Source organism: Ornithorhynchus anatinus, chromosome X5 (assembly GCF_004115215.2).
Source record: "Ornithorhynchus anatinus isolate Pmale09 chromosome X5, mOrnAna1.pri.v4, whole genome shotgun sequence".
Taxonomy (NCBI): domain Eukaryota; kingdom Metazoa; phylum Chordata; class Mammalia; order Monotremata; family Ornithorhynchidae; genus Ornithorhynchus; species Ornithorhynchus anatinus.
In genome coordinates this window covers 13,383,459-13,411,080 of record NC_041753.1, presented here as the reverse complement: position 1 = coordinate 13,411,080, position 27,622 = coordinate 13,383,459, and the positions used below count along the sequence as shown (strand labels likewise).

At 62.5% G+C, this 27,622-nt stretch overlaps 1 protein-coding gene across 1 annotated transcript; it reads left to right on the top strand.

Annotated features, from left to right (window-relative positions):
* The first annotated feature begins 490 nt into the window (after positions 1 to 490).
* Positions 491 to 24,994, top strand: GRHPR (glyoxylate and hydroxypyruvate reductase). Its single transcript, XM_029054608.2, has 9 exons — positions 491 to 579; positions 12,302 to 12,432; positions 13,386 to 13,458; positions 13,670 to 13,786; positions 15,557 to 15,645; positions 16,679 to 16,783; positions 20,945 to 21,080; positions 22,221 to 22,351; positions 24,692 to 24,994. The coding sequence occupies exons 1-9, from the start codon at positions 506 to 508 to the stop codon at positions 24,811 to 24,813; spliced, it is 978 nt and encodes a 325-aa protein (XP_028910441.1). The 5' UTR covers positions 491 to 505; the 3' UTR covers positions 24,814 to 24,994.
* The last annotated feature ends 2,628 nt before the right edge of the window (positions 24,995 to 27,622 follow it).

The window sequence follows — 27,622 nt, the reverse complement described above, 5'->3', positions numbered from 1 at the left end:
CGCCTCCGCCGCTTATCCGCCGTGTGACTTCGGCGAGGCCTGGGCTTCTCTGGGCCTCGGTTCTCTCATCCGGGAAATGGGGATGAAGACGGGGAGCCCCCGCGCGGGGCGACCGCGTCTCCCCCAGCGCTTAGGCACAGAGTCGGCGCTGAAGAAACACCAACAGTATTCTCATCGGACTGTAAGCCCGGCACTGGGCAAGGACCGTCTCTCGCCGTGGCCGCCCTGTCCGTTCCAAACGCTCGGCGCAGCGCTCCGCACATGGCGAGCGCTCAATAGATACGACCGGATGAATGAATGAAGGATCAGGGCGGGTGCGAGGAAAGTCGTGCGGCCACCGGGGGGCGCTGGCTCCAGCCGGCCGCCCGGCGCGCGCCCCGGCGCAGGCGCACTGGCCGGCGGGGCGCGAGCTCGGGGGCGGGGCCGGGCTGGGCCACGCCCCCCCGCGCGCGCGCCCCTCTTCTACCGGCGCGCGGGGATGAGGGCGGCGGCGGCGGCGGCGGCCATGGCGGCGATGAAGGTGTTCGTCACCCGGCGGCTCCCCGCGGAGGGGCGGGCGGCGTTGATCGAGGCCGGAATGTAAGCGGATTCCCCCCCCCCCTCCCCCTTAGCGAGGCCCGAGAAAAAAATAATAATAATGACGGCGGTATCCGTTAAGCGCCGACTCTGTGCCGGGCGCCCTTCCAAGCGCTGGGGGAGACACGGGGTCGGCAGGCGGTCCCGCGTGAGGCTCCCGGCCGTCATCCCCATTTGACAGATGAGGTCGCCGAGGCCCAGAGGAGTGACGTGACTCGCCCACAGCCCCACAGCTGACAAGCGGCAGGGCCGGGATTCGAACCCATGACCTCCGCCTCCCGAGCCCGGGCGCTTTTGCCGTCGAGCCGCGCCGCCTCTCCGACCCTCGCCCGAGCGCTTAGTACGGTGCTCCGCGCCCGGCCGAGCCGCCCCGCCCCCCGACCGATGGACTCGCCCCTGGGCAGCCCCGGCCGGGAGGCGGGAGGCCCTGGGTTCCAATCCCGCCCTGCTGGGTGGGGAAGCAGCGCGGCTCGGCGGCGAGAGCCCGGGGTTGGGGAGTCGGCGGTCATGGGTTCGAATCCCGCCTCTGCCACCTGTCGGCTGGCTGACCTTGGGCAAGTCACTTGGTTCGTTCGTTCCATAGTATTCATTGAGCGCCCACTGTGAGCAGAGCGCCGCGCTGAGCGCTTGGAATGGACACATCGGCACCGTCGGCGGCGTCCGTTCGCTTCTCTGGGCCTCGGTGACCTCATCTGTCAAACGAGGCGACCCTGCCTCTCCCCCAGCGCTCAGAACGGTGCTCTGCACAGAGTAAGCGCTTAGCAAATAACGCAACGTCATTATCATCATCATTCGCTTCCGCGGACCTCGGTTCCCCCTTCGGTCGAAGGGGGGGGGGGGCGGGGGTCAGGTCGGCGAGCCCCGGCTGGGACCGGGACGCTGTCCGACACGATTATCTTCTAGCCACCCCGGCGCTTGGGGCGGTGCCTGGCGCTTCCCAAATGCCCCCGTCGTCGGCATCACCGCCGAGAAACAAAACCCCTACCTTGGAAAGTCGCCCGGTGGAAATCCGACTCGGGGGCGAAAGGCGTTCGTTCGCAGCGTGGCTCGGTGGAAAGAGCCCGGGCTTGGGCGTCGGAGGTCGTGGGTTCGAATCCCGGCTCTGCCGCTCGTCGGCCGGGTGACCGTGGCCGAGTCGCTTCACTTCCCTGGGCCTCGGTGACCTCAACCGTCAAATGGGGATGAAGACCGTGAGCCTCGCGTGGGACGGCCCGATGACCCGGTATCTACCCCAGCGCTTAGAACGGCGCTCGGCGCCTAAGCGCTCAACAGATACCAACGTTATTAGTATTCGATTCGGTCGTATTGATCGAGCGCCCACTCTGTGCGGGGCACTGTACCGAGCGCTCGTCTGGAAGCGCCGGTTACATCCTCCGTAGCCTTCCCAGGCGGGCTTCGGGCGAAACGAGGAGGAGAACGTGATCTCTGCGATCTCTCCGCGCCTCGATCTTTGCGTCCCTTACGCTGTTTCTTGATATTGAAGCACTTGCTGTGTGCCAGGCGGCCGGTCGGTCTCGCTTGTCGGACGCTTACCCGGTGCAGAGCGCTGAGTGCCGTCCGACGGTAAACCGACACGGTCCCTGCCCGTGACAGGTTTACAGTCCAGAGGGTGAGACGGATATTAATATAAATACGTAAATTACAGATACGTACGTCAGCGTTCTAAACGCTAGGGCGGATTTAAGGCGGTCGGGTCGGACCCCGTCCGTAATAACGACCAGGGTGTCCGTCAACCGCTTGCCGCGTACTAAGCGTTGGGGCGGATACGGGCGGGGCGAGTTGGACGCGGTCCCCGTCCCGCGGTGGCGGGGGGGGGAGGGGGGGCTCCCGGTCTCGATCCCCGTTGGACAGGTGCGGCGACCGAGGCCCGGAGAAGCGAAGCGACCTGCCCGAGGTCACGCGGCAGGCAGGTGGCGGAGCCGGGACCAGAACCCGTGACCTGCCGTCTCTCGGGCCCGGGCTCGATCCGTTGCACCCTGCTGCTCACGTGGGGCTCACAGTCTTAAATCCCCATTTTACAGCCGAGGGAACCGAGGCCCAGAGAAATGACCCGCCCAGGGTCACGGCAGACAAGCGGTGGAGCTGGGATCGGAACTCAGGTCCTTCCGACTCCCAGGCCCGGGCCGTAGCCGCCGGGCCACGCCGTTTCACCGTATCGTCGAATCGTAATCGATCCGTCGGTCATAGCGAGCGCCTGCTGTGCGCAGAGCGCTGTACTAAGCGCTCGGGGGAGTCCGGCGTAATGCCGTTGGTAACTGTGAAGCGCTTACTACGCGCAGAGCACTGTTCCGAGCGCTGGGGTAGATGCGGGGTCATCGGGTTGTCCCCCGGGAGGCTCACGGCCTTCGTCCCCCTCTTACAGACGAGGGAACTGAGAAGCGAAGCGACTTGCCCACGGTCACCCAGCCGACGGGCGGCGGAACGGGGGTTCGAACCCGTGACCTCCGACTCCCGAGCGCGGGCCCGTTCCACCGAGCCCCGCTGCTTCTCGATGTAACCGACCCACCCCCTCCCCGCAAGGAGTTTACGGTTTAGGAGGGGAGACGGGCGATGTAAATAAATGACGAGGGACGTGCACCGAAGCGCCCGCGGGGCCGGGGGAGGGAGCGGGTCCGGGTGATGCCGAAGGGAGCGGAGGGAAAGGAAAAGGGGGCTTAGTCCCCTCTCGGGCGGAGGGAGGAGGACGGATATCGGCGACGTTCCGGAGGTCGAACCGACGGGATTTAGCGACTGAAAACGTGGGCTGAATGAGAGAGGGGAGGCCAAGATAACGGCAAGGTTACGGGCTCGGCCGCCGGGAGGGACGGCGGCGCCGGCGACAGCGGTCGGAAGGGCGGGGTGAGGCCAGGGTTCGGGTGAGAGGATGAGGAGTCCCGTTTTGGACACGTGAAGTCCGAGGCGCCGGGAGGGACATCCGAGAGGAGACGTCTCGGAGGCCGGAGGAGGTGCCGGACCGCGGGGGAGGAGGGGGGCGGGGGCTCGGAGATGGGGATCCGGGAATCTGGGAGCGAAGGTAGTTGGAGAGAAGAGGGGGACCCAGAACCGGAGCTCGAGGGACCCCCGCAGCCGGGGTGGGAGGCGGAGGAGGAGCCCGCGAGAGCGGCCCGGGAGACCGGAGGGCGGGCAGGAGAGAGCGGCGCCGGTGAGGCCGGGGTTCGGGAACGTCTGCGGGAGGACGGGGCGGCCGACGGCGGCCGAGAGGTCGAGGGGGATGAGGACGGTAGCCGAGGCCGCCGGATCGGGCGAGAAGGAGATCGCCGGGGACCTCCGAGAGGGCGTCGCTGCGGAGCGAAGGGGGCGGAAGCCGGATCGGGGCGGGGTGAAGGCGGGACTCGGAGGGGAGTGACTTGAGACGGTGGGGGTGGACGACTCGCTCGGGGACTAGTCTCCCAAGCGCTTAGCACGCTGCCCCGCACGCGGTGAGCGCTCGATGACTGCCGTCGACCGACGCGGCGGAGCCGCCGGGCCGGGCCGTTTTTCACTAGGTCACGCTGCTCTGAACCCCGCTCCGTCACCTCGAGGTGTCTGCGGTTTTCCAGAGGGAGCGACCGAGGAGCCCGACCGGACGTACTGCGCACCGAGGACAGAGTCCAGACGTCAGCGGAACCGAGGAGGACTACTCCTTTTTACCAAATGTCCCGAGCCGGGGTGCCGGGGAGCCTCGTCCCATCCTTGGGTGCCAGCAGTCCTTCGATTCGGTCGTATCTATCGGGCGCTTGCCGCGCGGCCTCGCGGAAGGAGGCCGGGCCTGGGAGCCGGGGCTCCTGGCTCCTAACCCCCGATCCGCCGGCTGCTTGCCGTGTGACCTTGGGGAGGTCACCCGGCCTCTCCGTGCCTCAGAATCCCCATCTGGAAAACGGGGATCCGGCGCCCGTCTTCCCGCCTACTTGGGCCGCGAGCCCCGTGCGGGACCCGACGAACCCGTACGTGGCCCGGTGCTCGAGACCCGGTAAGCGCCCGGCGGATGCCGCGGGACTCGCAGACCGCATCCGTATCGTTCGGCTCCGCCGCCGTCCTTCCGTCCGGTTTAAAGGTCGGCTGTAAAACCCTGGGCGGAAGGAGCACTCGAGTGAGGGCTTCGGTCGGTGTGTTTTACGAAGCGCGTAATCGGCGACGGAGTTGTCTTTCAGTCTGAAGGTGAACCGTAATCCGTGAGGGTGCCTGGAATAATCTCTTGCGCCCGTTGTCCGTGAAGCCACAGCCCCGTGCCTCTTCTAGCCGTTCGGTCAAACTCCAGCCGGTCGATAATTTTGACTGAGGACTTACCGTGTACGGAGCGTTGTGCTGAGCTCTCGGGAGAGCACCGCACGGTAGGGTGGGTGGACGCGATCCTTTTTATTCGTCCGGTGGGTCTGTTAAGCGTTCCCTGCGTGCGGAGCGCTGTGCTAGGCGCTTGGGACAGACTCCTGCCCACGATGAGCTCACGGTCTCGAGGGGGAGGCGGGCGTTAATATAAACAGATAAATGACACGCACATACGTGGGGACGGGAGGGAGGACGAACGAGGGAGCGCGGAAGAGCAGCGCGGAAGGGAGTCGGAGAAGAGCTTGGTCAGGGAAGGCCCCTCGGAGGAGATGGGCCTCGGATGAGGTCCTGAAGTGGGGGAGGGGAATCATCCGTCCGACGCGAGGGGGGAGGGCGTTCCGGGCCGGAGGTGGGACGTGGGGGAGGTAGACCCGACGGAGATACGGTGAGCTTTACGGGGAGCTCACGGTCTAGGCGGGGAGCCGTGCGCTGAAGTGAACGACAGCTGGGGAGATGGCAGATAACATTCTTCTGTGTAATAGTCTCGTGTGTACCTCGGTGCCGCGGGCTTGGGGTGGGCACCGAAGCGCCTTCAGAGGAACCCAATCGAGTACGTGGGTGAGGCGGGGGGGAAGGGCGGGGAGGGGAAAGGAGGCCTTCATCAGGAAAGGGAGTGGGATTTTAGGAGAGTTTTGAGGACGGGGAGCGGGGTGGACCGGAAAGAGGTGCGCCCGAGTGGTAGATTCGGGGTTTGACCGTGAGCCCCGTGTGGGACGGGGGCTTATTGGCCAAGCCGGTCATCTCCATAGCCACCCCAGCGCTTAATACCACAGCTGTCGTCATCGCGGTGTGTGCTGAGCTGAGCCGTCCGGACGTTCTCACCTGGTCCCCCCCCCCCCCCCCCCCCCGGGACCAGCGACACGTATTGGCGGGGCAGTGGGCGCCGATCACAGATGCCACTGCAACCCAGCCCGCCCTCTCGGCTCCCCTAATGCTTCTCACCGTGCCTCGCTCTCGCCCGTCTCGCCGCCGACCCCTCGCCCGCGTCCCGCCTCTGGCCTGGAACGCCCTCCCTCGCATCCGACAGTTACTCTTCCCCCTTTCAGAGCCTTCTGGAAAGCACGGCTCCTCCAGGAGGCCTTCCCCGATCGACCCGCCCCCCCCCCCCCGCCCCCCCCACCTTTCCTCTCCTCCCACTCCCTTCTGCATCGCCCTGCCTCGCTCCCTTTTTTTCCAGCCCCCCAGCGCCTGCGTACCTCTCTGTGATTTATTTACATCAACGTCCGTCTCCCCCGCTCTGTAACGGGAGCTTGTTGGGGGCAAGAAGTGGGTCCGCGTTTAGTTGCGCCGTACCCTCCCGAGTGCTCAGCAGAGCGCTCTGCACACAGTAAGTGGGCGGCAGATGCAGTCGGACGAACGAGTGACACCTCGGAGATCATTTTGTAAACCGCTCGCCTCCGGGGATTGTCGGGAACCGCCTGTCGTCCCCCACGGGGCGTACTTCGTTAGAGATCTGTTACGCGCCCGGCATTTCAGCGGCGCCGTAGAACGCCACGGACTCAGCCGCCCGCTGCCGGTGAGGAGCGGTGGGTGGGGCCCGGGCCTGGGAGGCGGAAGGACCCGGGTTCGGATCCCGGCTCCGCCGGGCGCCTGCTGGGTGACCTCTGCCGAGTCACTTCACTGGGCCTCAGTTACCTCATCTGGAAAATGGGGATTAAGACCGTGAGCCCCACGCAGGGACCGGGTCCAACCCGACTACCTCGTGTCGGGCCCAGCGCTTAGACCGGCGATGGGCACGTGGTAAGTGCTCAGCGGGTACCATGATAACGATAATAACAATAATAATAATGATAACAAAGAATGCCCCGGGGAGGCTGCTCACCGAGCCCTTGTCGTGGGCTGTTGGTCTCCGAGTCTTCATCGCGATCTGACCTCGCCCCTTGGTTGCATCTCGACTGATAATGATAGTCATTATCATTAGTACGGTATCTGCTAAGCGCTCACTACGTGCCAGACACCGATGATGATGATGTCCTGTTCTGTTTTGCTTTGCTGTCTCCCCCCGGTTTAGACTGTGAGCCCGTCACCGGGCAGGGATCGTCTCTCTCTGTTGCCGAACTGTCCGCTCCAAGCGCTTAGTACAGTGCTCTGCGCAGAGTAAGCGCTCAGTAAACACTATTGAATGAACTGAATCGCACTTCCTTGGAGGGGATCGAGCCCGCGCTTCTTTCGGCTCCAACTTTTGAGAAGGCTTCTTGCCTGGCTCCGGGCCCAAGTCATCGGGTGACTACTTCGTGTCAAGTCTTAGTTCCGCCGGCTCACGTTGACGCACGCTGATTCGCCCTAGCTCCTCGAGCAGATCCTCCGCCGCCTGCCCGATGCCTATCCCTTCCGCTGTTCTTTTCCAAAATTGCCCATCCCTGTGTCCGAGTTGGTTTGGAGATGGTAGTTGGTAAGCGCCTCGCGGGTGCCGGGCTCTGTCCTGAACGCTGGCGGTAGCCACAAGCTAGTTAGGTTGACACGGTCCCGGTCCCACGTGGGGCCCGCAGTCTTAATCCCCGTTTTCCAGATGAGGTAACCGAGGCCCAGAGAAGTGAAGTGTCTTGCCCGGGGTCTCACGGCAGGCGAGTGGCAGAGCCGGGATTAGAACCCAGGTCCCCCCGACTCCCGGGCTCTAGCTACTAGGCCCTGGCCCGGCGGACTGCGACCTTGGTGTCGCCCTAGAGCCCTCACATCCAGGCAACTGCTGAATTCCCGCTAGATCTTGGCAGTTCTTCCTCCGTAACCCTCCTGGGTTCCTCCCCTTCCCCTCCATTTCAAGAGCGAGGAGCCCGGTCGTCAGCCTCCCCGCCGACGTCCTGGCCTCCGGCCTCCCACCCCCTCGTCACGCACCATCTCCTCGCGGAGGCGCCTGGCGCACGTCTCTCCGTTTCGCTCAGACGGCTCCAAGACTGCCCGTTCCCTACCTCCCTCGAGCCGCAACTCCTCACAACCGGCTTCGGGGCTCTCTCCTGACCCCCCCTCTCCCCGCCAGTCCCCAGCTCTCACGCTTCCCCCGCAAATCCACCAGACCTCAGCTCTTCCCATCTTCAAAGCCCTCCTGAAATCGACCTCCGCCGGGAAGCCTTCCCCGACTTAATCCGCAGCCCCACACCCGCTTTCAACGCTTGTGCGTTTCGCTTCCTATCCTCGACGTTTGTGTAGGTATGGAGACTTTTGTCGGGCTGTTTTATCATAGCTGGATCCGTGCGTTTCTTCAGCGTTTTTATCCCGGCGTGGTTGTCCTGCTCCTTCATACCCTTCTTCCTCCGGCGTGCACTTTCCGTAAATAATTTGTGCCTCGCCCGTTAGGACGTAAGCTCTCCGAGGGCGGAGAACGTGTGTCTCGCTACCGTGATACTCCCCCAAGGACTTAAGTACAGTGCCTGGCGCTCAATAAATGCCCCTGGTTAAATTTCACATTCTACTCGGGAAGGCACTGGTGCAGGGGAACGAACCCTCAAGAGACCCCCTTTTCGCGGGCTAAGCCGGGGGAGGGACCCGGAGGTCAAAGGAAAAAAGACAATCACAAAGAATGGAGATTTCCCCTCCCCGCTGCGCTCCTGCTGACTGGTTCAGGATGTTCCATCTGTGAGTATTTCTGGATTTATCTGCGTACGGATCACGGAGGATCTTCACGGGAAAGGAGCCCATTCGTTGTATTCATTTGAGAGGGGCCAGACGCTAGCCGAAATTCCCACGGATCTGTAAACGCCAGTTACGCGGCAGATAAAATCCATTAACGCTCAACTAGCGGAGGTCAGATGGAGCGAAGACGGGAAAACCTGAGGACATCCTGGCCCTCAACTCGATTGTTTCAGCCAACCAGGCCAACGTATTTCTCTGCCTTTATTGAGATTCCGTCTCTTGAGACGTCGGACGCCGGCTTGCCGGCTTCCCTGTCTGTGCCCGAAGCAAATCCGCCCGGAGGCGCAAGTCTGGCGACGCCGGCCTACTTCCTAGAACAGATGCCTTCGCCTGGCCGTGTCCCGCTCCGATCCTCCGGCTCTTTTCCGGCTGCCGGCAGTGTCGTTTCGTGCCGTAGAGGGGACCCGGGGCAGAGTGTGGATGGTTCAGCGTAAACCGTCACCCACCACTGAAATCCGCGGCCACCCCACCCTCGACCCGCAGCGCTTACTCGGACCTGTGACTGACTCATACCAGCGTCTCTCTCCCCCGCTAGACTGTAAGCTCGTTGGGGGCAGGGGCCATGTCTGCCACCTCTGTCGCACTCTCCGGTCGTATTTATTGAGCTCCGACTCTGTTTTATCGTACTTTCCCAAGCACTCAGCACAGTGCCCTGCACACAGTAAGCACTCGATGACGGTGGAGCCATCATCGCCCAAATAGCAAGGGCCGGGAACGGTATGCTACTGCATTTTCACGGACAGAGGCTGCAAGAGAGCCTTTCTAAGACGGCAGTGACTTCTTTAGACTACAGCTGATTCTGAAAACCGATCATTTTTCGGGCCCTTGTGATTTTTTCTCATCACTCAAATTGGAAACTCCAGGTTAAGTAGAATGAACGGGGAAAATCTGCCCGATGAGTCAACTCGGTTGCAGTCGATCGATCAGTCGTCGGCGACGCTAGTCCAGATCGATGAGAAATCTGGGGGACTAATGTGTGGGGAGAAGTATCTGAGAACAGAACCTCTGCCCCAGAGAAAATTGTGTTTTTCTCTATTAGCAGCAAAAGCATAGACGTCACGGCTCAGCGTTGAGCGCGGAGTTCGATAGGTACGAATCGAAAAGTACAAAGCCTCTGACTTTATCCCTGGTTCGGGCGGTCTGCTGCTTTAAGGGAGTGGTTATCTGAAAACCACCCACAAGACGAACAGTAAAGCGCGCGGTGTGAAGGATAACATTTTCAGGGTTCCGTTCATCGTTTTGCTTTCGACGCGGCGTTTTGCTCATCTGTCGTTCCTTTCCCGAGTGGCTGCTTAAAAAGCGCCAGAAGATAGTGACTACGTTTGCCGGGTGTCCAAATCTTTCCTGAGAGACTAGCGGGGTTTTTTTTTTTTTCCCTCAGTGGGACTGGGGGAAGAGAGATGTAGCTTTGGAGATTTAAATATGATGCCAATGGATGCTTGAAACCCTTAGAACGGTGCTTTGCACAGAGTAGGTGATCAACGAAGCTCCCATTCTCTCCTAGGCCCCCTCCGATCTGGCTTCCGTCCCCTCCACTCTACCGAGACTGCTCTCTCTAAGGTCACCCGTGACCTCCTTCTTGCCAAATCCGATGGCTCCTACTCCATTCTGATCCTCCTCGACCTCTCTGCTGCCTTTGACACCGTCGACCATCCCCTCCTCCTCCATACCTTATCTCACCTCGGCTTCACGGACTCCGTCCTCTCCCGGTTCTCCTCTCACCTCTCCGGCCGGTCATTCTCGGTCTCCTTCGCCGGAGCCTCCTCCCCCTCCCGTCCTTTAACCGTCGGAGTTCCTCGGGGGTCAGTTCTCGGCCCTCTTCCGTTCTCCATTTACGCTCACTCCCCCGGCGAACTCATCCGCTCTCACGGCTTCGACCGCCATCTCTACGCGGATGACACGCGGATCTACGTCTCCGCCCCCGTCCTCTCCCCCCGTCCCTTCGGGCTCGCGTCTCCTCCCGCCCCCGGGACGTCTCCGCCCGGATGTCGGCCCGCCGCCTAAAACTCAACGTGAGCGAGACCGAGCTCCTCGTCTTCCCTCCGGAACCCGGGCCTCTCCCGGACTTCCCCATCACCGTGGACGGCGCGACCCTCCTTCCCGTCTCTCGGGCCCGCGATCTCGGCGTCGTCCTCGACTCGTCCCTCTCGTTCACCCCGCGCGTCCTATCCGTTACCGGGACCCGCCGGCCTCACCTCTACGATGTCGCCGAGATCCGCCCTCTCCTCTCCACCCGGACGGCTACCTTACCGCGACGGGCTCTCGTTATATCCCGGCTCGACCACCGTGTCGGCCTTCTCTCCGACCTCCCTTCCTCCTCTCTCGCCCCGCTCCGGTCTGTTCTTCACTCCGCCGCCCGGCTCATCTTCCCGCAGAGACGATCTGGGCACGTCGCTCCCCTTCTTAAACAACTCCGGCGGTCGCCCGTCGACCTCCGCTCCAAACGGAAACTCCTCACTCTAGGCTTCGAGGCTCTCCGTCGCCTCGCCCCTTCCTACCTCTCCTCCCTTCTCTCTTTCCACCGCCCGCCCCGCACGCTCCGCTCCTCCGCCGCCCGCCTCCTCGCCGTCCCCCGGTCCCGCCCGTCCCGCCGTCGACCCCCGGGCCGCGTCCTCCCGCGGTCCCGGGACGCCCTCCCTCCTCGCCTCCGCCGAACCGATTCCCTTCCCCTCTTCGAAACCCTACTTAAAACTCACCTCCTCCGAGAGGCCTTCCCGGACCGAGCTCCCCTTCCCCCTCTACTCCCTCTGCCGCCCCCCCTTCGCCTCTCCGCAGCTGAACCCTCTTTTTCCCCTTTTCCCTCTGCTCCTCCACCTCTCCCTTCCCCGCCCCACGGCACCGTACCCGTCCGCTCGACTGTATATATCTCCGTCACCCTATTTATTTTGTTAATGAATCGTACGTCGCCTCCATTCTATATTTAGTCGCCGTCGGTTTTTACGAGACGTTCTTCCCCTCGACTCTGTTTATCGCCGTCGTTCTCGTCGGTCCGTCTCCCCCGATCGGGCCGTGAGCCCGTCGGACGGCGGGGACCGTCTCTATCTGTTGCCGACTTGTTCGTCCCAAGCGGTTAGTACGGTGCTCTGCACATAGTGAGCGCTCGATAAATACTATCGAATGAATGAGCGAAGATGGATAAAGAACTAACGAGGACTTTTACAAAGATATAAAATACTCAGATTATTGCACATCGCGCAGCGAGTGTTGTACGTTGAGCTCCTCGTGGGCCGGGATCACGCCCGCCGACTCCGGTCATTCGGTCGTACCTGTTAAGCGCTTACCGGGTGCGGAGCACTGTACTGAACGCTCGGGAAAGGACAGTACAGCAGTAAACAGCGACAGCCCCTGCCCACAAAGAGCGCGCAGTCTAGCACGGCCAAGTGCTCGGTACGGTGCTCTGCACACAGTAAGCGCTCGATCGATACGCTTGAAGCAATTAAGTTCGTATTACCACTTGAGGATTATTTCACCCGGAACCCAAGTTGCCCGAAAGCCGTATTTTACGTAGCCGGGCGTTCCACAGAGCCTTTGAATTTTGAATTCGTCCAAGTCTCTACAAAAATCAGTTCGCTGGAGGTATCTTAGGGGCATTTTGTTGTCGTCGTTGGCTGATGGGTTGGGTGGTTTTTTTTCGGTTTGTTTTCCAACGAGTGATCCTTCAAGGTTATAGGTCGGGGTGATGGAGGGGCATGTTGATTCCCGCTTTATCGGGAAGCCCGGATGTTCTTATCCGGTGCCGACGTAAATCACCTCTACCTCATGCTTCTGTGACGCTCCTCTTCCTCTTCTCCAGCTGCAGTGTTGAAGAGTGGGATTCCGACGAGCCTATACCTGAGGGAGAATTGCTGAAAAGAGTCACGGGAGCGCATGGCCTGCTCTGTCTTTTGTCGGAAAAGATCGACAGAAGAGTCCTCGATGCTGCAGGTGTGTATGCCGGGGTCCAGGAGAACCTACTTTTCATCTGGGGGGCCGGGGGCGACCTGAGGTGGGGCAGAGAGGGCGAAAGGAATTCGATTTCAATTCAGTAGTGTTTAATTGCTCACAGCGCACGGGTGGGGCGTTCGTACTGGCCGCTTGGGACAACCTGATCACCCTGTATCCCCCCCCCCCCCCCCCCCCCAGCGCTCAGAACAGTGCTCGGCACATAGTAAGCGCTTAACAGATACCGACATCATTATTATCGCGGAGTCTGAATCCTGCCACATCCCAGCCAGTTGGGCGTCCCGGTGTTGGTTCGGTCGTTCCGAATCTCGTGCAAGTCGAGAAAGCCGCGCGTGGGGCAGGGGCTGTGTCCGACCTTAGTATCCCCACTCTAACCCAGTGCTTAGTACAGCGTCTGGCACACGGTAAGCACTCGGCAGGTACCTTACGGAGAGAGAGAGAGAGAGAGAGAGAGAGAGCCCTCCGTGAAATCCCCCTTCTTTATGTCTCTGTGAGCTTGGTTTCTCTGCGAAGGTCAGGTAACGAATGACCTCCCCACCCTCACTAAATATTGGACTAATGGGCCGTTATTGCGGGGGACGGTTTCTCTTTTCCCTCCCAGCCGCGGGCTCCTATTTGTCTTGACAGGTTTTAGGAAATGTAGCGTGTGCCAGTCGAGATAAGGCAGAGGTTCTGTTCTCAGATACTTCCCAGATTTATCTAGAATATCTCTGCGTACCTTCGGAGCCTCAATTTTTCCAACGGCAGCTAAACGGGTAACGAGACTAGCTCCCCGGCGTTCGGCCACTGTTTAACGCGACACCTCTCTTTCATAAAAGGATTTAAAAAATATTGAGCGCCACCAAACACCGGCTATCCTGGGGATTAGTGTTTAAAGGGCTCTGTGTTCCCCGGGGGGAAAACCGCCCCCTAATCGTTCTCTTTATGCTAAACAGGATCAAATCTTAAAGTAATCAGCACCCTTTCCGTGGGAGTCGACCATCTCGAACTGGATGAAATTAAAAAACGGTAAATGGGGCAGACCTTTGGAAATTTCTCTAATGACTTGGTTCGAGGCGGGGTTGCCAGAGTGGGAAAGAGGATTCCTTCCGACTCTTTCGGGAAAGAGACAGTCAGAGACGGTGACGGAATGGAGAATGCCAGTAACGAGAATTGCATCACCCTAGAATGAAGCTAGTGCGCCGTCTCTTCATACTCAAATTGTATATTTCGATCGCAGTGGGATCCGTGTGGGCTACACCCCAGACGTTCTGACCGACGCCACTGCCGAACTCACCGTTGCCCTGCTTCTCACCACGTGTCGCAGACTGCCGGAATCCATTCAAGAAGTGAAGAAGTGAGTCGTCGTTCTTGGAAATTACCATGCGGCCCAACCTCTGCCTCTCGCCGTCCCATGCCGTCCAAGAAACCGAATCCCTCTCAGATGTGCATTTCCGATCAGTAGAGTATCTCTCGAGCACCCAGATGCGTACGGAACTCTAGCCTAAGCGCTTCGGAGAGTACGACAGAAGCGGGAGCTTTCAGTCCAACAGGGGAGACGGGAAGACGCGAATTATTTACAGGCGCGGGAAGAACGAGGCTACGTCTGGGTAACGTGGGTGTGGAAAGATTAGAACGGTTGAACGATAAGGCGGGACCGTGTCCACCGACTCTGTCGTACTCTCCCAAGTGCCCGGCGCGGTGCTTCGCACACCGTAAACGCTTGAGCTGATTGATGTCGACACACACCGCCACGGGAAGTCTCGTAGGTCTGCGTACGTGTCGAGGGTGGGCGCCGGTGCGTGCTCGCTCAGGGCGACGGGTGGGTGGGTGGGACGTGATGGGGCAAGTTCATTCGGGAGGGCTTTCTGCAGGTGGGGTGTAAGGAGGGCTCCGACCGCGGGAGGACGGCGGTCCGGCAGACGCGGAGGGAGAGGGGAGGCCCGGGCGGCGGGTCGGAGGCGAGAGGACGGAGAGCGAGATACGGTAAGGCGAGCTTGGGAGGGGCAAAGGAGCACGACGTCGGGTGGAGCTGACGGAGAAAGCTGGCGGAAAGCCGCGAAACCGATAGCCAGGAGTTCCTGCCTAATGTGGAAGGAAATGGGAAGCCTCTGGAGGTTTTTCGAGGAGGGAAGAGACGGGAGCGTTTTAGGAGGGTGAACTGGGCAGCAGCCCGGAGTCTAGGCGGGAGAAGGTGGGAGAAACCGGAGCGCGGCGAGGAGGCCGACGCGTCTGTGGGACCAAGCGGACGACCCGGACGCCACGCCGACCCGGTGGTGTGCTCGGCCCGATTAGTCCAGCCGCCAGAGTGCCTTGAAAATCTGACCTGCGAGTCGCCTCTACTTCATCAGAATGTGGGACCTCCTTCCTGTTCTCTACGACAGCCACGGTCCCAAGTGGATTCTTCTCCACCAGTTCCCGGGGCCTTCGCCAAACCCGAGTGAGACAGCGGGGTCTCCCGTGATTGAGGGTTCCCGGTTGACCTCACGTAACGGTGGTGGTATTTGTTAAGGGCTTACTATGTGCCGAGCACTGTTCTAAGTCCTGGGATGATATCTGGGTCTCCCGCCACCCCCCCCGTTTTGCCCGCACGGTCACTGAAGGGAAAGGACCGTCGACATTAACCCCGTGAAGCCACTAACGATCCCCTTTCCCTTTCGATCCCCGCCGTTGTCTCAACCCGAGTGTTCCGGCTCGGATCAGCCGTGGATCCCCAAGTGGTCTTGCAGAGGCGATCGTTCCCTTACAGTCGATCAGTGGCGTCCACTGAGTGCTTACGACGTGCGGAGCACCACGCTAAGCACTTGGGAGGGCGCAGGACAGGAGTGAACAGCCGACCAGCGTACGGTCTAGAGGATGGACTTACAGTGGGACAGGGAGCGGGTTTGGCCAGAAAACTCAACTCCAATATTCTTAGAACAGCGCAGCACAGGGAAACTCGATTATCAGCGAACACTGATGTTGGTATGGTCTCTTGCCGGGGCCGGGGGGAGGGGAGGCAGGTGGAATCTCCGCTCCCGTTTAATTCCCTCCCGATATGTCTGCCATCGTAATTTGTCGTGCCGTCGTTCGAGGTGAGACTTTGAGCTCTAACTACAATATCGCGCTGTCGCATCTCTTTTCGTAGCGGTGGCTGGACATCGTGGAAGCCACTTTGGATGTGTGGCTATGGGCTTACCGGGAGCACCGTTGGAGTGATAGGATTGGGAAGGATAGGTAACTGCTTCTTCTCTATTTACTTCCTAAGTGCTGGTCGGAGATGCCAGCGAACGTGTCGATCGGAGCATTGCTCAGTCCCGTACCTGGTACGGAATCACCCGGGGTCTGCGGTGGGGGCCGGGATCTTTTATCTGTACAAGATCCTCCCAAGCGTGCTCTCACGGGGAAAATTCGTAAGATAAAGGCGGCAGCCTCTCAGAAAACCCCGCATGGAGAAGAGCTCGTGGATTCTTATAAAAGTGGCGCTCTGGGGTTGAGAAATAAGCGGAGAGCGATCGAGAACATCCTGACTGGTCGCCGCATTGTAGAAGGGCTCTACGCAGACATTTGGACTGTGAGGTTTCTCCCTTCCCGTTCCCAAGCCTTCCGAGGCTGGCTCTGAATGGCCTTTGGGAAAAAGCGAAAGATCCAGTCCCCGAGCTTTTAAGCCAGATGTGTTACCTAAGCCAAAGGTAACCAGCTTTAATCACGTCCACCTCTCTCGCTCCTCTCCGGCCTCTCGTTTGCTCTCCGAGGCACAGCCTGTCATTCAGACTAATCTAGAGCTGAGGTGGGAAAACCGGGAATGAGCTTTGGAGCGCTGCCTCTCCCCCGGCCCCCGTCAGCGGAGGGTTCAGTCATTTCATCGCCTTCCTGGAGCCAGTGGTTTCCATACCGTGGCCCTTCCTGGGCCGCGCCAGCATTAGGAAAGTTAGGAGCCCCTCCCTACGGTCAACTTTACTTCCTCCCGTTTGGTAACGGCAGATGAAAACGATGACGACGACGATATCGCGTGCCACGCGCCAGTCACCGTGCCCAGCACTGAGCGGATACAAGCAGATCAGGTGGACACTCAGTTCCCGTCCCGGGGCCGGGGGAGCCGGGATTAGAACTCACGATCTTCTGACTCTCAGACCTGTACCTGTGTTCTATCCACTAACGCCATGCGGTTACACCTACGGGCGGGTGGTGACCTGGGCCTCGGTTCCTCTGCGTGAACAGAACGGGAGAGGATAACGTGAACCCCGGGGGTCTGTTTTCTCCTTTTCAGGACAGGCTGTCGCCCGTCGTTTAAAACCATTCGGGGTCAAGAAATTTCTATATACTGGACGCCAGGCGAGGCCCGAAAACGCAGCGGAATTCCAAGCAGAATTTGGTAAGTGGGGTCCTTAGGGGAGACATAAATCTCTACCCACATCCCCCTGCCCGCTTTGACGAGGAATAACACAAGCCAGAGTGAGGTTTTTGAACGTGTTGTTTTTTTGGTACGTTTTAGGGACCAGAAGTCAAGCGATCGACGGTGCTTGTTGCGTGCAGGGCAGCGCACTGAGCCTTTGGGAGAGTTTAATACAAAGAGTGGATAGACAAGGTCCCCGCCCACCGGGAGCTTCCAGACTAGAGGGGGAGGCAGGCATTTAAATTACAGACGGGTACGCGAGGGCCGTGGGACGAAGATCAAAACGCGTAGAGTACGGACCACGGTGGAGAGGGATGGAGGAGGGAGGGAGAATAGGGGACGCGAAGGGATAGGCCGGGAAGGCCTCTCGGGTGAAATAGGATTTTGGGAGGCTTCGAAGATGGGGAACGGGATCGTCTGTGAGGCACGAAGGGGGAGGGATCTCCAGGCCAGAAGTGGGACGCGAACAAGAGGCGGGCGGCGGCGAGATGGAGGACGGCGAGGAGGTTGGCGGTTAGAGGAGCGGGGTGAGCGCTGGTTCACTTGGACGAGCTCAGGGTCCAGAGGGGGAGACCGATCTTAACGTACGTAATCGAATGAATTACAGGTACACATTCGTGGCGTGGGGATTGGGAGGGAGGGTGAATGGCGGGAACGAGTCAGGGCGACAGAGGAGGGAGTGGGCGGAGGGCTTAGTCGGGGAAGGCCTCTTGGAGGAGATGGGCCTTCACTAAGGCTTCGAAGCGGGGGAGAGCGACTACCTGTCCGACACGAGGAGGCCCAGAGGTCGGACGTGGGCGGGATAGACGAGGCGGAGGTACGGCGAGGCGGTGACGGGAAATCGGTGAGGCAGGGTAGGAGGGGGAGAGCCGATTCAAAGCAAAGGGCAGGGGGCTTCCGTTGGGTGCGGAGGTCGTACCGAAGGGGTATCGCGCTTTCCCAAGCGCTCAGTACAGTGCTTCGCACACGGCAAGCGCCCGATGAGTACGGATGAACGGGGTGGCTGGGCGACCACCGGAGGTTCCCGAGGAGAGGGGAGATGTGGACCGGATGGTTTGTTTTGAGACCGGAGCCAGGGAGGTCGGCGAGAAGGCTAACGCGGCAGTCGGTCGGTCTGTCTGTCTGTCGTATTGGAGTGCTTCCTGTGGGCAGAGCGCTGTACTGAGCGAGGGGGAGGGTGCGATATAACAGGGTTGGTTAGACGTGTTCCCTCCCCACGAGGAATTTGCAGTTGAGAGGTCGGGGCTGGAGAGAGAGAGAGAGAGAGAGAAGCAGCAGTGGAAAGAGCACGGTCTTGGGAGGCGGAGGGCACGGGTTCTAGTCCCGGCTCCGCCGCTTGCCCGCCGCGTGACCTCGGGCAAGCCACTTGACTTCCCTGGGCCTCCGTTTCCCCATCTGGAAAATGGGAAGGAAGACCGTGAGCCCCGTGTGGGACAAGCCGATGACCTCGTATGTACCCCCGCGCTTAGAAGAGCCCTTGGTAAGCGCTTAACGGATACCGTCGTCCTTATCGTGACACGGGGAGAGTCATGCCGCACGCTTCCGTTCTCGTTCCCGTCTGTCATCCAGAGGTAGTTTTGCGGTCCAGTTCCCTTGTTAAACCCGAGGGGGAAAGCGGGAGTCTTTTGTGGAACTATTTCCGTCAGCTCTTGACAGAATCCAAGGATCGGAGAGAAGGTAGAGGTCTCTAATGCTGTTTCTAGGGCCGTGCTGTCATTTAGTTCAACTGACTGAATATTTACCTCTTCCTCTCTCCCGCCCCCGCCTTTCCTCTCTCACTCACCCGCACGATCCTCACTTTAAAAAAAAAAAAAAAAAAAATCCCTTTGGAGAATTGGTAAAGGGAAGGGCTTCAACTTCCGAAGAGTTCCCGATCATCTCCCCTTCAACGGGCCGTTCTCTTCCTTAACTCCGGCACCAGTCAGTGAGAGAGGGAAAAATTCGGTCGGAAGGGTCACCCTCCTGCTGAGCACCGCGTTCAGGAAGACCCGGCTCATAGTAACGGGGGGCCAGAGCCGGGGCCTTTCTTCCACCTCCGCGTCGTGTTCTGTCCAGATGGGTGCACGCTGGGGGAAGGACTCTCTCCAGTTCCCCTGTTCAAAACGTTCTGTGAAGACACACGGTACGGGTGCGGTGTCCCGTGAAGAGCACGCCCTCCCTTCTCCGCGGGACTAAACGGCGATGGAAGCCAAACCCAGCCGGCTGAGGAGATCAGCCCAAAACGGCCGCGCTCACTCTGGAATCCCTACCCTGCGGGTCGCCGGGCAGTGGGCTGAAATGAAACCGTAGATGTTCCCCTAGATTTCCAATACTGGAAGGAAGCGAAGAAGTCACCCAGTCCCAGGCAGATAAAGGTGTGTTTGTCTTCCGCTTACTGCCCCGGTTCTAGATGGGGTGAACTGGGGGGGGGGGGGGGGGGGGGGGAGATGGGGCGCGGAGACGGTTTCGAAGACTTACCGGTGAAAATGCCGACTGGAGAAGCAGCGTGGCCCTAGCGGACAGGGCACCAGCCTGGAAGTCAGAAGGTCCTGGGTTCTGATCCTGACTCTGCCACTTGTCTGCTGCGACGTCGGGCAAGTCGCCGAACCTCTCCGGGCCTCGGCCACCACGTCGGTAAAACGGAGTTTCGGACTGGGAGCCCCGGGCGGGACGTGGACCGTGCCCAACCTGATTAGCTTGTGTCCGCCTCAGCGCTCGGTACGGCGCCTGGCACGCAGTAAGCGCTTAACAAATACTATGAAGAAGACAAACGACGCCCTGGCAACCCGAGGAGCCCCATCTAAATCCGTTTTGCGGCTGGCCTCTTGGCCGGGGTAATAACAATAATCGATCGATCTACTGAATGCTTACAGCGGGCAGAGCACTGTACTAAAACGCTTGGGAGAGGACACCCTAACAGAGTTGGCAGACGCATTTCCCTCCCCACAAGGTGCTGATTTTTCTTCATTTCACCACCTGGACGCACCTCCAACGTATTCAGAAGAGCTGCCCGCCTAGCATTTAAAAAGGTGGATCGGTGAAAGTTTTTTGTGGATTCATTTCTTTCAAGGTTCGCCATGGCTTTTTTTTTTTTAAAAAAAAAAAAAAAAAGAGAGAAGAAATATGGAATTGGGTTTCTAGAGCCGAGTGCTCGATAGACGGCTTGACTCAGTTCTGCCCGTCCGATCTCGAGGACTGATCCTTCTGGTGTCAGAATAAGAATCGTGCCATCCAAGTGCTGGAGTAGGTCCAGCAGAATCGGATCCGACACCAGCCCCGCGTCACTTGACGCTCGCGGTCTGAAGGGGAGGGGGAACGGGCATTTGATCCCCATTTCACAGATGAGGAAACTGAGCGACTTGCCCAGGGTCAACCCAGCAGGCAGGTGGAGTTAGAACCCCGATCTCCTGCCCCACAGCCCCCGCGCTCTTTCCGTCAGGCCCCTGGGCCCCTCCGTCTCCCGGTTAAAAAAAAAAAAAAAAAGCCCACATCGTAGTGTCCTGGTTTTCCCAGCTAAGGCTGCAGAGGAAGGAGGAACCTTCCCAGAATGCCGAAGTCAGTAGCCAGAGAAGGGGATGACCAGATTTTCGCTTCCGGGTGGGGAACGTGACCGTAACGACCAGAGCTGTTCTGTGCCCAAACCAGTCCCGTAGCCGAAGCTCAAGAAGTCTCCCGCCCGGATTTTCTTCCCGGCATCCTACCGCACGTGTCATATGGAGCCCGCGTTTTATGGTAGCAGGCAACACGGTGGCCCCGTTTCCAGGTTTTACGAAAACCGCCCGCCACCTCACGGGTAGAGATCCTTGGCCGTGCTGAACGGAACAGGGTGGCGTAGCGGATAGAGCCCGGGAACCACAACGCCGTGGGTTCCGATCCACGTGGCTTTGCTCGTATCCACCCCGGCGCTCGGTACAGTGCCTGGCACCCAGTAAGCACCTAAGAAATACCGCCGTCGTCATTCTAATCGTCCAGAACGCCGCGGGTGAAGATGGGGATTTTCCAGCTAGCTCTTTTACTAACGCCAGAATACCCGTTACCCGGTAGCGATGTGCTTCTCACTGAGGGTGACTCCGATCTTTGCCAGTTCTTGCTTCTCCTTAAACCGGGTACAGACGATTCAGTGATCCCCCCCCCCCCCGGCCCTCTCTCTCCTCCGCCCAGTACCAGTTAACCGGCTGGCCGCAGAGTCCGATTTTGTCGTCGTGACCTGCTCCTTGACGCCTGAAACCGAAGGGCTCTGCGACAAGGACTTCTTCCGGCAAATGAAGAAAACCTCGGTTTTCGTCAACGTGAGCAGGTAGGTCGCTCACGGAACGGGGCTGGCGGGCTCCCCGATTCAGTCCCGTGACCCGCGTGGGCGGGGGATTTGGAGCTCGGTAACCGTGGCTCTTTCTGCGGCTTTAACTCACGGCGACGGTCACCCTCCCTTTTAACCTGACGGGCTGCTCTGCCGCGGGACGGGAAAGAATGGGAATAACGTGGCTTCCCGTCGAACGGAAAGCACCGGTCGTGATTGGCGACGGCCGTTCGGGCCTTACGTCAGTCGCTTTCTTTCCCCGCTGGGTCCCAACCCGTGGCAGAGTGAATTAGGATTCGCAGTTTGAAAAACCTAGAGACGGTCGACGGACGGAAAGCCCTTCGGACTCGGTAGGGTCGAGGTTTAGGCGGGGCGCGGCGGCGGAGCCCGGGCGCCGGAAGGGCGTGGGTTCTAATCCCGGCTCCGCCGCCCGTCCGCTGCGTGGCCCTGGGCGAGTCACGTCGCTTCCCTGTACCTCACTCACCTCAGCTGTAAAACGGGGATCGAGGCCGTGAGCCCCAAACCTCCGCCCGCAACGGGAACCTCCTCACTCTCGGCTTCGGAGCTCTCCCTCCCCCGGCCCCCTCCTGCCTCGCCTCCCTTCGCTCTTTCCGCCGCCCACCCCGTACGCTCCGCCCCCGCCCCGCCGTCGACCCCCGGCCCGCGTCCTCCCGCCGTCCCGCAACGCCCTCCCTCCTCCCCTCCGCCGAACTCTCTGCCCCTACTGAGGGCTCCCCCTTCCCCTCCCCTCAGCACTGTGCTCATTTGTATATATTATCTGTTACCCTATCTATTTTGTCAGTGAGGTGTACGGCCCCTTGCTTCTATTTATCTTGATGACGGCGTCCGGTTTTTGTCCTGCTCCGTTTCGCTTGGCCGACCGTCTCCCCCCCCCCCCCCCCCCCCCCCCCCCCCGCCCCCCGTTTAGACCGTGAGCCCGTCGTCGGGCGGGGAGGGGCTCTAACCGTTGCCGGGTCGTACGTCCCGAGCGCTCGGTACAGTGCCCTGCGCGTAGTACGCGCTCAGTGAATACCAGCGGACGAACGGATGTGGGACGGGGACCGGGTCCGATCCGATCGGCACGCGTCTGCGCCGACACTTAAATATTACGGTCGTTACCGCTCCTCTTTGTTCCCGCAGGGGAGTTGTGGTCGACCAGGATGATCTCTATCAGGCCTTGGCCACTGGCCAAATCGCAGCCGCCGGGCTGGACGTCACAACTCCAGAACCGCTGCCTACAGACCATCCTCTTCTTACCCTGAAGAACTGTGGTGAGTAGTTGGTTTTGGGGGTTCTTTTTAAACCTTACAAAGCCATTCCGCAGGCCAACCCAAGTTTCCTTCAGGGTCGGCGGCGTGAGCAAAATCAACCCGAAAGAAACCAAAAGTAACAGACGCTGCTCCGAGCGTGAGGGGAGAGGTCACCTCGGGAGAGGTTCAGGGGCGGGCGTGCCACCGGAAGGCCGGGGGAGCCGCACGGCCGTGGGGAGAGAGCCCGGGAGTCGGGGGGACGCGGGGTCCTCGGGCGAGCCTCCGGCGTACTCGTCCGTAGAAGGGGGATTCGGCCCCGGTTCCCCCTCCCACTCGGACCGGAGCGGGGACTCCGTCCGACCCGGTGCCGCTACTGATCGTCTGACGATGGTGTCCGTTCGGCGCCGGCCGAGCGCTCTTCTAAACCCGGGGTTATCGGGTCGTCCCCCCCCCCCCCGTGGGGCGCGCGGTCCCGATCCCCATTCTCCGGGCGAGGTGACCGAGGCCCGGCGAAGTGAAGCGAATGGCCCAGAGTCACGCGGCGGCCAGGCGGCGGAGCCCGGGATCGGAACCCACGGCCTCCTGCCGCCGAGCCGCGCCGATTTAGCCGGTGGCGGGGCCGGCGTTCGAAACAGCGCTCGGTGCGTAGCGGGCGCTTAACGGGGACCGCCGTGAGGTACGCGGGGCCCCCCCCCCCCCCCCCGGCGGTTCCGGGGGCGAAGGGGCATTTGGAAAGAAGGGCGGCTCCCCCGTCGGACCCCCCCCCGCCCCCATCGAGGGGACTCAGGCCTACGCGCCACGGCCCGGATCCGCTCTACCCCTCCGCTAGCTACCGCCGGGCTACGGGAGCTGATCGTGGACCCGGCCCTCCGGTTTGTCCTCTCGGAACCTCGGCTTGAGCGGAGGCGCTCTCCGCCGCCCCCCCCGCCCCCGCCTTCCTTCCTCTCACTCCCGCCGTTCCCCCGGCTTTCCCCGCCCTCACGGCCCTCCCAAAATCCCACCCTGAACGAGTTCCCGGCCGCCTTCGCCGCGCACCCCCGGCGGCTCTGGCCGTCGGGAACTCACCCGTCCCGCCGCCGGTCCGCTGGGTGACCTCGGGCAGGGCGCCCCGCTTCTCCGCGCCTCGGTTCCCTCGCCTGTAAAAATGGGGGCGAAGCCGGCGAGCCCCGGGTGGCGCGCGGCCTGCGTCCGCCCCGGGGCGCCGGGGGCGTAGGAAGCGCGGGACGGACGGCGCCGTCGTCGCCACCCGTCCTCGGCCCCTCCGTCCGAGCGGCGATCCGATCGTTCATCTCGACCACGCTCCGTCTTCCCCGTCGGAGGGTAGGCTCCTTGCGGCCGGGGGACGTGCCGTCTCTCTGTATCTCCCCGGTGCCCAGGAGGGCGCGTCACGCCCAGCGGGCCGTTCGCTAACTCCGACTGCTCGGCCGTAGCTTCGAGGCTAATCACCCCAACCCGCTCCCTCCCGGCCCCGGCCCGCGCTGACGCCGGCACCCGAGGGCTCGGGGCGGAGACCGTGACCTACTACCAGAGTCGTCCCGCTTCGTAATAACGGTGATAACGGTATCCGTGAAGCGCTTACTACGGGCCGGGCGCGGTCCCCGCCCCGTGTGGGGCCCCCGAGCTCCACCCCCGTTTTGACAGACGAGGCCCGGAGGAGCGAGGTGACTCACCCGGGGCCGCGCGGCAGTCGGGCGGCGGAGCCGGGATCGGGACCCGTGACGCGTCTCAGCCGAAGGACGCCGGGGGGGGGGGAGGGGGGGGAGATGCAGGCGGCGTGGCCCGGTCGGATAAAGCCACGGGCCCGGAAGCCGGGAGGACCCGGGTTCCGATCCCGGCTCCGCCACCCGTCCGCTCTGTGACCCGGGCAAGTCACTGCACGGCTCTGGGCCTCATCCGTCCAACGGGGGCGAAGACCGTGAGCCTCGGGCGGGACAGGGATCAGGTCCAACCCGGTCTGTCCGTCTCTCGGCGCGACGCTTACCGCGTGACGAGCGCTTGACGGGCGCCGCTAAGGACGGCGCCGCGTCAAGCGCTCGCTACGGGCCGCGCGCCGTTCCGAGCGCCGGGGCGGGGGATACGAGGCCGTCGGGTCGGCCCCCGTGAGGCTCACGGTCTTCGTCCCCATTTGACGGAGGAGGTGGGGGAGGCCCAGAGAAGTGCGGTGACTCGCCCGGGGTCACGCAGCGGCGGGGCCGGAATTAGAACCCGTGACCTCTTACTCCCAAGCCCGTGCCCCCCCCCCCCGAGCCACACCGCTTCATCATTACTATATATACGTAAATGCGCGTGGGTAACTTACACGTATTTTAAAGCTCGGGTCTCCTCCGGCGTTGACCTGACGGTCTCTCTCCTTCCCCCTAGTGATTCTGCCACATATCGGGAGCGCAACCTACTCTACCCGAAGCACCATGGCCGCGCTGGCGGCCCACAACCTGTTGGCCGGCCTGAAAGGAGAGCCCCTGCCCAGCGAATTCAAGCCGTAGAAGGGACAACGAAAAGAACCGCGGCCGTCACGACGTCCTGTTCTCTTTAAGGCTCCCTCTTCCCGTCAGAGATCCCCGCTCCCTGGCTCCGTCCGGAAGCCTGCGGCGCGTCTCCCCCCCCCCCCAAAGCGGGGCTGGCCAGAGCGGAGACGAATAAAGCCGCAGGTGGCCGTTATCCTGACCTCTTTTCCGCCCCGTCGCTTTCGCTCGTTCGCTATTCGGGACGGACGGGGGCGACCGCCGGGAGAGGTCCGCTGGCGACGGCGCGCCGCCTTACTCGCGGGGCGGCGGACAGGCGCAGAGCCCCCCTCTCCCTGTCGAACGGGTCAGCGGGAGAAAGGCGCCGCTTTAAGAGAGGACGGCCTCTCCCTCCTGGCTCTCCTTCCGCCTCCAGGACGGGGCGGCCGCCGGCGGGATCGGATCCGCGGGGGTGACGGCGCGAGGCCGTAGCGGCGCTCAGCGGAGGGGGAGGTTAACGGCCACGCGACTGGTTCGGGCGGGAGAGGTGACGGTCTGCAGGCGCGTCCGTCCGCCCTCCCTCGTCCCGTCCCCCCCCCCGCCGCGGCGCGAGATGACCGCTGGTCGGCCGCGTGACCGGGGGCGAGTCGCCCGGCTTCCCCGGGGCCTCGGTCCCCTCGTCTGTAAGATGGGGATTAACCGTGAGCCTCACGCGGGACGACCCCATCGCCCTGTATCTCCCCCGGCGCTCTGCACGGGGCAAGCGTCAGCGGATGCCAGCGTCGTCACCGTCGTAAGGCGGAATCCCGCCCGGACACCCCCCGCCCCCCGTTTCCTAACCCTCTCCGCCGCTCGGGGAGACTCCGGCGGGGGCGGCGGGGGTCTCCTCCTCCTCCTCCTTCCCGGCTCAGCTTCGGCCGAACGAAGCCGAGGCCAACGGGGGAGCGGGGCGAGGCGAGGGGGGACGTCGCGGCGGCCCTCGCCGGTCGCCCCCGCCTCCCGCCGCACCGGGAGGGCGAGGAGATTCGCGACCGGCGCCCGCCCGGCCTTTCCGGGCGAGCGGGAGGGCCGGAGGACGGCATCTCGGAGGGAGGGAGGGAGGGAGGGAGGGAAGGGGGATCGAAAGAACGAAAACGCGCCCCTAAAGGGGATAAGAGCCCAGCGGGTTCCGCCCCGCGGCAGCCGGAGGCGGGGGGCGTCCCGTCTCTCCCCGCGCGTCCCCTTCCGGGGGGGGACGACGACGACGACGACACACGGGGACGCTTCCCCTGCTCGCCGCCCTCCCGCGGCCCGCATCCGGTTTGCACGCTGCCGTCCGGCGAGACGCTCGGGCGCTGGCGATCTCGAGGGGGTTTAAGAACGAGCGCGCCGGTTGCCCGAGGAGCGGACGGACCGTTTCCCTGTACCGACGCCTGGCTCCCTCTCCGACGATCACGGTGCCCGTCGGGCGCTTAAACCGGGGGCCGTTCCGAACGCGGGGGTAGATCCGACTCGACCGGGACGGACCCGGTCCGACCGTGACCCCCGGACCGTAAGCTCGTTCCGGGCGGGGGGACGCGTCCGCTGATCCGGTTGGATCGCGCTCCCCCGGCGCTTAGCGCGGTAAGCCCTCGGAGCACGGGCCCGGGGGTCCGACCCCGACTCCGCCACCCGTCCGCCGTTGGGCGACCCTGGGCAAGCCCGCTTCCCTCTGCCTCAGCGACCCCATCTGTGAAAGGGGGATGGGGACCGTGTCCGACTGGATCTCCCTGTAGCCCCCCGCCCCGGCGCTTACTACGGGAGCCCTTCGACGCCCTAACCGTCACCGTCCCAGCGGCTGGCAGAAGAGGAGACGGCGAGCGGCAGGGGCCGCGAGTACCGACGCTCCGTTTCGGCCGGGGGACGTGAGGCGGAATCGGTCGCAGACGCCCGCGGGCTCCCTCCCTGGCCCCCGAGGGCCCGGCCTCCGCCCCCTCCGCCCCGCCGGTCGGCCCCCGCCGGGTCCGCCGGCCGGCACCCCGGCTCGGATGACGACGGCGGGTCGCGGGACGGGCCGAAGCGCCTGCCGGACGGCAGGCGCCGTCCCGAGCGCCGGGGGCGGCTGCCAGACGATCGGGCGGGACCCAGTCCCCGCACGGGGCTCGCGGTCTTGATCCCCGTTTTTCCGAGGAGGTGACCGAGGCCCAGAGAGGCGAAGCGACTTGCCCGAGGTCACGGAGCGGACGGGGGATCGGAACCCCGGCCGCTACGCTCAGACCCGAATTGATCTTCCCTCCCAGACCCGCTCTTTCTCCGTCTGACTTTCTCATCACGGTTAACAATAACAAGGACGGCATCCGCTAAGCGCCGTTCCGCACGCTGGCGTAGACAGGCGCTCATCAGGTGGTCCCCCGCGGGGCTCCCACGCTTCATCCCCATTTTCCGGATGCGGTTAACCGCGGCCCAGGGAGGTGAAGCGACTTGCCCCAAGTCACCCGGCCGACGGGCGGCAGGGTCGGGATCGGAACCCACGGCCTCCGCTTCCCGCCGCCCTCCCGCGCCCGTCACCGGCGCGTCCCCCTTACCTCTCGGTCCGTCGGGTCCTCCTCCCCAACCTTCCGCTGGGCCTCTCGTTGCCTCATCTGGAAAAGCGGAGACGCCCGTCCTCCCCCTCCCCTCGGACCGCGGGCCCCGCGTGGCTCACGGGGACCCGTCGAGCCGCGTCCGGCGCGGCGCCGGACAGACGGGACCGCCGACGGGCCCCGCTCCTCCCCCTCGCCGCGCCCCCGCGGCGCCGCCGACCCCCGGCCCCGCCTCGCACCCGCCGGACTCTCCCCCGCCGCCTCGGAGCCTTACGGGCGGCCTTCCCGGACTAAGCCCCGCTCCCCCCCCG